The sequence below is a fragment of the Trachurus japonicus genome, chromosome 18 (genome assembly GCF_045865225.1).
Source record: "Trachurus japonicus isolate A0001 chromosome 18, Traja_1.0".
In the NCBI taxonomy this organism is placed as follows: Eukaryota; Metazoa; Chordata; class Actinopteri; order Carangiformes; family Carangidae; genus Trachurus; species Trachurus japonicus.
In genome coordinates this window covers 25966263-25977728 of record NC_140924.1, presented here as the reverse complement: position 1 = coordinate 25977728, position 11466 = coordinate 25966263, and the positions used below count along the sequence as shown (strand labels likewise).

Below are 11466 nucleotides of genomic sequence, written 5' to 3'. Positions count from 1 at the left end.
CCAGGAAGTCAGGGGATTTTTAAAGGAAATGGTACTCAATCAATTTACATAAGTAATTGAACAAGGTGAAAACATATTTAACAATCAAACATCAATGGCTGGGGAGTACCATAGAAATGGATAAAACATATATTTAAGTGCATTCAGCAGCTTTACAGCAAATTTGAGTAGGCTACATGTGTACCTTCAGTGATTCACTTACAGAAAGGCAGTATCTATACACAACAATACAACACAAACAGGTCATATACAAATAGGCAATCTCATCCATCATAACATCAAAAATATATACATACCGAGGATGAACACAGGTGTTAGTGAGGATGATATCACACAAGTAGAGCAACAATAGGCAGATCATCTTTTCGTCATTTTCAGTCAGACCAAACCAGTCATACTTCAGAAGAGTGATGACACCAACTGTGCACATGCATGATACCCAGTACATGAGTGTGGTTTCTATGGTCATGATGCCCTCTGGAAGGATTGAGAGGGAGCATTGCATCATGGCAAATATTTTTGGAGAACAAACACGATTTTAAGGTATGATAGTTACCTTTTGACATAATAATAGTTTTTCCTTCTGCTAGCACATGCTTTTATCTAGTAAATTAAGAAATGCAATAATATTCTCGTTTATTGCTTAAAAAGAACAACCATTCACCTAGCTAATGTTAGATAACTATCTAGTTAGCAAGCATGAGAGTCATTAGCAAATGTTGATAATGTCCATAGGAGCTAGTTTATGTTGTAATGTAGTGATGAGCTAGAGCTAATTTATGTAGTAATTCAGTTTCAATAGGTACACAACTGTCTTGATCGAGTCCATGGTCCATCATATTGGGGAAAAAATATATAACCAGTGTGATCAATTGAGTTGTGGCAACCTTCTCTACTATAGTAACCTTAGTCTAGTTGTATGGACCACCACAGTCTGTTTTGACAAAAACCGTGACATTGTCTATTTTAGCAGGTACAACATGGAGTTTATGGCTTGAGGTGCTTCATTTGTGAAGGTCCTGGGACTGAGATTCTCAAAAGCTCTCAAAAGTCACCTCAAAAGGCCATCCTCAGATTTTAGCTTATTCTGAGGGTGTGGACGATGCAGCATTAATCAGAAGACTGCATGAGGACTCTTTGTCTCGGTGCTGTCTCCAACAAACTGTTTTTTAGTCGGTCTTGGTAGAAATTATCAGGTGCATGATACAACTCCTGAGCCATGTCTGGATAACATATGTGCATGATTAAATTACTCAAAGTCAGATAATTTAATCATGCACATGTTGTACCTGCTAAAATAGACAAGTGTCATGGTTTTTTTTCTAACTAGTGTACTCTTCTGAAGTATTTTGTATTTCTTTCTTCTTTTTTATTTTCATTTTATTTATTTATTTATTTTTAGAATGGAATCTTTAGATTTAGAATAGGCTAGAATCTGTTCAACAATGACTTTTACTATACCCTTTGCCATACACTATAACTCAAATATACCAATAATTTATGGTCAGGGAAACAATTTTACTCAAAACTAATGGTTGAAATGGACTCAGCACCCCTTAAAACCCCTAGTTAGACATCTCACAAACTTAAATTAGAATTTTCATTTTTTTTATTTTTTCTCACCCGAGCCCTCTGGGCACCTTAACTTTGATTGACTCTCCAGAATTTTCCCAATGGATTTGGAAATAAATAAATTGAGAGCTGTTACTAGACACCTACAGGAACACAATGGTAAAGAAAGCTATTGGTAATAAATTTTTTCACAGATGGTCAGAGTATCCTGCTAAACTGCTCTAACTATTATGCATCATAAAGTTCTACTCCTACTCCAATCTTTTCTATTTGTTATTTATCTATATCAGTTTTACTTTCCCCACTGTTCAATTGAAATGAGTTTGCCGATGATTAAAAAAAAGACAAACCCTCTGCACGACTGATGCAAACCACAAACATCCCACCCAGTAAAACATGTTGCAGCGCTGTTGGCGCCCCCCTCAGGCAATTAGGTGTAATTAGGCGTAACCCTCTGAAAATCACATGTGGCATCATTTGCAGAAGTGATGCATGCAAGCATGGTGCACTTTGTACAGTTGGAAATGCAGCCAGACCACAAAAGACTGTAACAAGGTTCAAGTAAAATGTCAGAAAATATTCTAAAAAAGAAAAAGATCTATCTGGGTTTCCTATGGACAGTGGAAAGTTGTAAAAGGTTGCAGGACAACTACAACTCTAGAAAGTGTTCCCATCCTAATACAAAATCTGAGAAATGTATCAGATGGGTGGTGTCAATGTGAGGCATCAAATCAGAGTCTGTCACTTCCTTCTGTGCAACTAGAGACACACAAATATGCACTACCTGGGTTACGTAAATACCACTTTCCGCTGAAGGTGCAGTTTCCTTGTCTTTGACCCCTTTACTGAAACAACCATCTGCCACTGGAAGAGTCTGAGCACTGGAGGGTGAAGGATGTTCAAGTGGTTCATGCTGCTGATTCACCTCTTTAGAGCCTGTAAGTCTTTCCCTCCTTTGCTTATTCGAGCTATAGAGATGAGTGGTATCTAATGATTGTTATTCCAAATCCTGATTGACTTTTTTTTAAATAATTCCAATGTGTTTTAACATTTCAACAGTCGTATTTGTGTTCAATGGACATTATCTTTACCTTTCAGATGGTGCTCTGCTTCACGCCAACCTCGGAGACAATGTGACTTTACCTTGTTTCTATCCACACGGTGCCAAAAATCTGTGTTGGTACAAGCAGGTTGCAGGAGAGCAGCCTCAAATCATTTCCTCGGTCTACGCACATTCCCATTCGTACAATGAACTCTACGACCATTTTAAAAATGACCCACGAATTTCATTTGATGGATCTTATAAACTGAAGATTTCTAATGTCCGGGGCTCAGATTCAGCCATGTACTTCTGTGGAGAAACCACTGTCAAAATCACTAAATTCAGCAATGGAACGCTTTTAGCTGTAAAAGGTAACCTGCATGCTTTCTGTCGTATATTTATGACATTACTCTGTGTGTTTTCTAACAGCTTATATCTGTTTCCAGACTCCAACTGCTTCTCTTTCCTCAAGCAGCCAGCGTCTGACTCTGTGCAGCGAGGAGGCTCCGTGACTCTGAACTGCACGCTGACCACTGGAACCAGTGACGGAGATCACAGAGTTTACTGGTTCAAGGACACAGGAAAGCCCAGCCTGGGGATCATGTACGTCCACACAAACAGCAGCAGTCGGTGTGTGAAGGCTGCAGAGTCTGAGTCTCCTGCACGGAGCAGCTGTGTGTACAATTTATGGAAAGAGAACGTGGGCTTGTCTGATGATGGGATGTACTACTGCGCTGTGGCTTCGTGTGGAGCGGTACTGTTTGGGGAAGGAACGAGACTTAATGTTGAAGGTGAGCAACTTAACTTGTCCCCTTAATTCATGTGTGTGTGTGTGTGTGTGTGTGACCCTGGACAGGCCAGTGGGTGTTGTCTCAATTATTGTCTTTATTTGTCTCACCGAGGGCGTTTTGGAGTTGTTGGATTGTGTATTTGATGAGTTTTGAGGGACAGGGGACCTGTACCATTCACCTCCATTGTGTTCGCTGAGCAGCTTGTGTCTCTGCCCCGTGGATCTCAAAACAACATGCACCAAAACTTAAAAGTAATGAACCCACCCCTATGACTTTAGGGATTATGGCAATAGGTGGATTTGCCAAAAATGTTGAACTATCCCTTTAATGTCATAAACTCTGTTTAAATCAAGTTTTCCTGTTTTCTTTATTTGATGATTTTGTTTGTCTTTCATAGAGACAGACACTCTTCCTGTCTGGGTGTCTGTGGTTGCAGCTCTGCTTCTGTCTGTCATTGTGAACATCGCCCTCATCTGTGTCCTCTGTAAAATGGCCCAGAGACTGTACCTGCACTCCAGAGGTGAATGAACTAATATGTAACCACAGAAGATGTTAGATTGAATCCAATTGGTTAGGCAATAAAACTTGATTTCTTTTCTTTAAAGGTTCACACTCTCAGCACAGCGTGGCAGTGTACACCACTGAGACTCAGGTCAGCTCAGAATATATCCTCCCAAATGAGTGATATGTACTTGTCTGGAGTCTTATCCCATAATTTACTGCAGCTCTTATCTTGTTTCCTAGCAGAATGAGCAGTCTGATGACCTGCAGTATGTAGCTCTGGACTACAGCAAGAGGCCGAACACGAGCAGGAGACAGAGGAACAAAGAGGAGGAGACGATTTACTCTGGAGTCAGACTGATGGAGCGGGAGTGAGACACATATTCTTCTTCTTTTTCTTCTCTTTCTCTTCTCTCTGTCAGTTCACTTACTCTTAATATCAGAGATGAGATCAATGGAAATGCATTTGATGGTTTTTAATCATTTTATACTCTGAGCCTGATTTTCCACAGTTATGGAACCTTTTTGTACTTAATGTTTAAACCAGAATCTTTGAAGAGACAATAAGATCAATGAAATATGCTTTTACTTTGTTAGTTCTAAAAGATATAAAGTCATTGTAGCTGTTTTTATCACTATGTATGTGTGATTCTCTTAAATGTGGCTGAACTATGAGATCAACATTTCACCCCGCACCCCCAAACTGCTGTTGCTCTATGTCTCACCAGTTTGAGAACCACAGATGTAAAAGTGTAATGTATTGAAGATGTTATTACTTTGACAGTTTCACTCTGTTCTAAAGCTAAGCTGCCATATTTTTCATTATACTCAGTGAGGCCTCGGTTGCTCTTCTTAGTTGTGTGCAGTTCGGCTCATGATCAGCAGGGGGCAGTAGACCACCTACGATGGCTCTAGCGTCGGCTCTGCATCGTGATGGTTTGACACCTTTCACTGCTGCCGTCAGCTGAGACTGGAAAGATAAGTTATTTAAAGTCAACGCACCGCAAAGAGAGGCCGGTGGCGTGTATCAGATGTGTGAGGTGGTGTATCCTGTTTGTTCATCAGATGCTGAAGCCTCCACCCACAGAGTGATGTGTTTACAGCCACTGTTGTGGTCAACTGACATATAAAAGCTCAGCCTGCCCTTTGTCACCAGAGACATGGGGCCTTAAGGGCCACAGCAGCACCGTGTCTCATCTCGTCGTCTCTAGAAGTAAACTTTCATCCACTTCAGTCAGTGAAATGGCTTTTGTTGTCTAGAAATTTCAGCAGCCGCATTGTGCAGGCTGTCGCTCTGTCATCTTAATTTAATTTAACATAAAATGTAATTTGTCTTATTAGCTCCTATTGAGTATCTGAGTTTCTGGGTCGTGGAGCAAACACTCAGCTTTGAAGCAGTTTTCTCTTGTAGGGGCGGTTTGTGTTTTCAAGAACTGCTGCAGCCCACTGACTAATAAGAAGACAGAGAGCGAGAGAGAGAGGGAGAAGAAAAAACACGTCTCGCTTCTGAGTTCCCGCTCTGGTCAAGCTCTCTCACAGCGAGTTTAACCAAAGTGGTTTTGACACCTCCGCCCCCCCTCCTCCTCCTCACGCACCTGTCCTTCCCCCCTGACAGGATGTCTTTGTGGCTGCATTTGTGATGCTGTTTGTTTGCAACACCGTTCGCCTCTGTTCTTTCACTTCTCATTGCCATGTATATATTTTTACCCTTAGACCTATTAGCAGGTTAAAAACCAATCCACACAGCCGCACTCATCTTTATATGAACAAAAAAAGAGGCAGTGACAAAGAGGCGTTCCACCGCCGCCCATGTAGAGAAAGAGGGGGAGGAGCTTTATGACAGTGTTGTTGGAGGGCTGGCTTTGCTTTCTCTCTTTCTTTTTTTTTCAATATTTGACCACAAAGTTCTTTTTCTTCTTTATTCTTAGTTTCAAATGTGTTAGCCTGTTACATAGATGTAAAAAGCTGTAAATAGCAAGAAACTTCTCATGTAGCCTACTACTAACCACAAAACAGAAATTGTTCTGAGGAAGTATTCACCCCAGACTGACCTGCATTTACTTCTTACTGTCAGAATCATAATAAAGAGAGAGAAACAGTATTGCGACACAATGTGTTTGCAGCCCACTGTGGCCCCTCTTCCACTGAGCTGGTTCCAGTGTTGGTTCAGAGCCAGTGCCTGCTTAGCACCGGTTCTTTGCTTTTCCACCACCTAGGAACCGGTTCTTGGTTCTTAAAACTGGTTCCAAGCAAGCACCAAATCCTTGCTGGGCTACAGCTAAGAAGGTAACCTGAGCAACAGGACCAATGAGACGTTATCAATACCGTATTAAGTTTGTTTGTCTGCTGTGTAACCAATGTAAACACAGTTGAAGCTAACTAGCGGAGCTACAGGCAGTGGCTAACAACGGCTAACACTCATATCAAAACATATCGCTGCTAAAACATAGTTGCCGTTTGCGGCAATTACGACGGCTTCTTTTTCTCTTTTCTTTTTTCAGCCGAGTTTAAACAGAGAATTATTGCTAATTAGACGGACCACGTCTTCACCACCCCTGGTGTGAATTGGGTTTTAATTTTCAGGTCCATTTATAATTGTAGCAAGCAGCAAAGACAGAAGCAGCTCCTGTATGGGGAGTGTGGCTCTGACTTAGCTCCTAACCAGTGGAAAAGCAAACTGGTTCTTTGGAGGCACCAGAGTTGAACCAGTTAAGCACCGAACTAGCACCAGCACTGGAACCAGCTCGGTGGAAAAGGGGTTTATGTGGCTCTGGTACGTGTAACTATTGCTGTTTTTCTGACCAATTTTTCTACAATGATGAAAAACTCACACTGACCAAAAGAAACAAATAAAGAGTCACATCCTTGAAACATTTAGGTTAAAAGCCACTCCCACGATACTGATAGTGGGAGTAAAAAGTTTAGTGATATTAAAAAGAAACACAGCAGTGTCTCTCTGGCTCCACTTACTCTCAATGTAGGAAGTCTGAAAAAGTCATTTAAAATGTGTCTGCTATGTCGGTGTTTAATCGTCAAGTGATAAAATAACGAGATTTCTTATTGTTGCTTCTAAAGGTTTGACATTGACCAGTGAAACTCAAACAGTCAGAACTGAGCTGTCATTTCACAGCTTTCTGTATCAGTCAAGGTTGCAGCCGTGCAGCAGCTCGGTGTGGTTCCCCCTCCCATGAGCCGAGCTCAGAGGACACTGGTCATGCTAACTTTAATAAAATGCATGATGAAATACACGCTTCTGTCTTTCTATTTTTATTTAAATAAATTAAACTTTCCATCTTTAAGGAAGTGCACAAAAAACATGAAATGAAATGACGTTGTTTGCTTCATGTCCGTAAATATGTTGTTCACCACATGGTCTGGCTCATATTCTCTTCAAACACGTACTTGCGCTTCTATTTTTCCACTGTAGCTCTCACTTGTTTGCGAAGCGGTGAGCAACAGGCGGCCCTGCTGCACGACTCAGGAAGTAAGGGGTTTGAGCAAGAACAGGGTTGGTCACTAATGCTTCATGTCAACTGAGTCAACCTTGTTTTTTTCTTTCTTTGAAGCATGTACATACAGACCACAGACATCAAAAGTCACAAGCGAGAGCTCGCTACTGTTGCATCTGCAAGGGCAACAACTGAAGAGACGCATAAACAAATTGTGCTTAAAGCGCGGGAACACATGCACACACCTGACAACAATCAGACAGCAGCAACAGAATCACAAGCTCCCACAACTGTACTGTAGGCTAAGTGTACATGCACATGTTAACCACGTGTTATCATCAAACACTAAGCGTTGTTTATGTGAAGCTAGTTTTTCAATCTACTGTATAATGTTGATCATATCATTGATGGTTAATTATAACTTGAGATAAGTCCAGGGGCCTTCAGCAGGGGCCCCACAGAGCCACATTTTGGCAAAACCCCAATATGTCTGCCTGTGATAAACTGAGTGATGACGTTTTGACAACTTCTGTCATGAAGTGACAGTATAGGCCTACAGCATTGGTCACAAGTGTTATGGTCACAGTCAGTAGTGGTGGTGGTGAGCCCTTGGTGAACAGATAGTGAATGCATGGAGAGCGCTGTGTGCTGTCCTTGGTGCTGAAACATCAATGACACTGGCTTGTTTGGCTCAATCTGTGTCTGCCGATGAGTTAGAATAGACACAGTAACTGTTTTACAGCTGTTCATTTTACAATGACATCATCGCCCAAGAATCAGACCACTGCACGCCCTAGCAACACTGTTCCACTGAAGGGCACATGTCATTTCCTGTTCCTTTTCTAGATGATTGTCTACGCCACACTTGACACTGAGGGTTAAAAATAAGGTGCAGCCTTACATAACACCATGAGTAGGTAAAAAGTAAGCTGTGATGTAATACCAAATTATATGAAATGTGCCATTGTTACAACAAAAACAATGGCTCTATGCAACATTGTTGTCAGTCTGTAGATGTGGATATACTGTAAGACTGTACTGTTTTACTGAGTAATCCAGTAAAAAAAGCACATAGGTCAAGAAGGTGGTAGGTCAAGATGGGCGGGGCTTGTGGCATGGCTGACTATTTTGTTGTGACATCACAAAGTTGCAAAAGTCTTGACAGCTGGTTTTAAGGCTTTAAAGTTGTGATACCTTTACAATATCGATATAAAACCAAGACCTGCTCAATAATCAAAGAAGATATTGAAATCTCACTCTATAAAGCGTATGACCTACAACTCAAATACACTAACATGCACCAACCTCTACACTTTGCAGTTTGCAAACAAGGACTTGAGAGAATTTACTTTTCATAGTATCAATACACACAGATGTTACGCCTACTGTCTTCAATGATGCAACCGAAAAGACTCATGAACCCCGATTACACCTCCAGTCACCTGATCAGACTGATCTATTGGAAAATAACGAATCGCTAGTGTCAGTCTAAACCAAGCATGTCAGCTTAGCCAATCACAACCAGCCTGCGTCTCCTCTTAAGAGTTGGGTGCGCCTGTCGAGAACACAGAATACAGACTGCAGAGCTTCAGAGATGATGCCATTTGTTTTTCTTGTGCTTCTCGTTGAAATTGGTGAGTATTTTTCATTGCAACATTTTTTATCTTTTGCTATATGAATATATATATATATATTTTTTAGCAAGAGGCAGGGTTGAAATGTGTTAATATTAAAAAAAAATTGCATTTCTGTACAGGTCAGGAAACAGCTGCTGTTAACCAGACCTCAGGTGTCATGAAGGCAGTGGTTGGGGGCACTGTGACTTTGAAATGTTTTTGGCAAGACGACGCTGTCACTTTCCTGTCTTGGTATCAACAAAGCTTGGGAGGCAAACCTGACATCATATCAAGTCGATTGAAGCACAAAGAAGCAAACATCTTCCCTGCCTATAAAAAAAGGTTTAAGGTCATTGCACAGAATCAAGAAGGCAGCAACCATCTCACAATCACAGACCTTCGCCTTGAAGATTCAGCTACGTATTACTGTGGGACTCTAGAGTTCAACGCAGTGGAATTTGGACAAGGAGTTTTCCTTCATGTCAAATCATCACAGTCCAACATCCAAGCTGTTGTTCATCAGCCAGAGTTGGAGCTGCTTCGACCAGGAAGCCCTTTGACTTTGAGTTGTACTGTACATGCTGAATCGCAGTGTGCCGACGAGTCGAAGCTCTACTGGTTCAGACGTGGTGCATCTCAGCCCATGGTCATGGACCCCAGTGCACGACAGTGCACGAGCCCCACGGATGAAATGTCTCCAACAAAAAATTGCACAGCAAAGCTTAAATTTGATTCCTTAAGCTCCTCCGATGCTGGGATGTACTATTGTGCCGTAGCCTCCTGTGGGGAGATCGTTTTTGGAAATGGAACGAGTGTAGAGCTCATAGGTAGGTGACAATGTTACATGCTACATATTACATTGATGTTGACCTAAAAAGTGTCCTTTAAACCTTATTGACTGTATATCTATTAAAGTAGATATCATATCTGCTCTCTTGACTGCAGATGTTCCTACTAAAACCACCTATCTCATGGTGTATTTGTTGAGTGTGGCGTTAGCAGTTTCCTGTATCATCCTGCTCGCCCTGGCTTTCAGCGCGTACAAGTTGAACAAGAAGCTGTGCTCTGTCTGCAAAGGTAAGGTCTTTAAAATCTGTAAAATAGTGCCATATCGACCTGGCTGGACCTTTAATTTATATTTGAGTTTCAGGAACTGCTTCTCATCTGACATGTTCTTCAGCCCCAGACACCATGGTAGGTTAAATTCCTGTTTAATGTAAATTCCATTATAATGACTGCTAATAATACTCTAGTGCCACATTTCTCATAAAAAATGATATTTTGTTGTCAGCAGAGTGGAGATGCAGATGCTCTCCATTATGCAGCTCTGAGCCTGAAGAGAAACAACGGACGGCATCGCCAGGACAGCAACATGGAGACTGAGTGTACTTATGCCAGAGTAAAGAGTAGAAAGGAGTGAATTAAAACTTCTCAACCTGTTGTCAAATTTCACACGACTAAATGTACAATGTAAAATAATGTTCAAATAAAATAAAATGTTTCTTATTTGCTGCATTTTTATGTCAAGTATGAATGGCAAAGATGAGTATCTCCATATGTGCAGTGTACTGTAATATTGGCTGCAGATTAGACACTGTGCAGGCTCATGAAAAAAAAAATCCCCTATGTTCTATTAATAACTGCCACTGTAAATGTAAATGCTGGTCAAACCTCTCGGTCTTCAGCAGTCTCTCACCGTTCACCTTTCACTCCTGTGGTGAAGGTGGTGTGAGCTGCAGAGTGTAAGTTTCCATCGATGGAAACTAGAGTCCCAGCAGAGCTTTAACACAGGAAGACTGGCCTGTGGCCTCAAGTCACACATGTTTTTCAACCCACTGTAAAATGTTGATCATGTCATTAATGGTTAATTATAACTTGAGATAAGTCCAGGGCCCCTCAGTAGAGGCCCCACAGAGCCACATTTTGGCGAAACCCCAATATGTCTGCCTGTGATAAACTGAGTGATGACGTTTTCACGACTTCTCTGTCATGAAGTGACAGTATAGGCCTACAGCATTCGCCACAGTCAGTTCAGTCAGACAACTCTGAAATGAGAACAAATTATTTATTGAGTATAACCAAATATATGCAAACTGAAGCACAGCATAGTTAGCATATTCTTGAGCATGGTTGCAGCAGGATTGATTGTAAGCATTGCAAGCTGAAGCACAGCATCGGTATCCTTGAGCATGGCTGCAGCAGGTTTGGCATCAGGCTCTGTCTCAGGTATTCGTTCCCTGAATGATCTGGTTTGCCAGACATTACAGGGAATGAAGCAGACCCCCTGCAGGGGATCATAGAGACAGAGCCCACAGGTGGATACTGGGGAGGAGGTGGGTTTACAAAGCCTCATGGGCAGCAGCAGCAGCAGCAGCAGCAGCAGCAGCAGCAGTGATATGTATGCAGAAGCAGCAGCAAGGCAGCAGAGGAGGAAATAGCAGCGGCAGCAGCAGCAGCATAGCCAGGGACGAGCAACTGAGCTGTGGGGTTTAAAT

General features: G+C 41.7%; 2 protein-coding genes across 2 annotated transcripts; both read left to right on the top strand.

The window, feature by feature from the left end:
- Window positions 1–2442: 2442 nt before the first annotated feature.
- On the top strand, window positions 2443–4281 carry LOC146969461 (uncharacterized). Its single transcript, XM_085759405.1, has 6 exons — window positions 2443–2510; window positions 2671–2985; window positions 3061–3405; window positions 3842–3925; window positions 4011–4057; window positions 4150–4281. The coding sequence occupies exons 1-6, from the start codon at window positions 2468–2470 to the stop codon at window positions 4279–4281; spliced, it is 966 nt and encodes a 321-aa protein (XP_085615531.1). The 5' UTR covers window positions 2443–2467.
- A 4868-nt stretch (window positions 4282–9149) lies between these two features.
- On the top strand, window positions 9150–10468 carry LOC146969460 (uncharacterized). The gene is made up of 4 exons (XM_085759050.1): window positions 9150–9798; window positions 9917–10048; window positions 10122–10165; window positions 10263–10468. Exons 1-4 carry the CDS (start codon window positions 9150–9152, stop codon window positions 10389–10391), a joined length of 954 nt encoding a protein of 317 aa, XP_085615176.1. The 3' UTR covers window positions 10392–10468.
- Window positions 10469–11466: the final 998 nt, after the last annotated feature.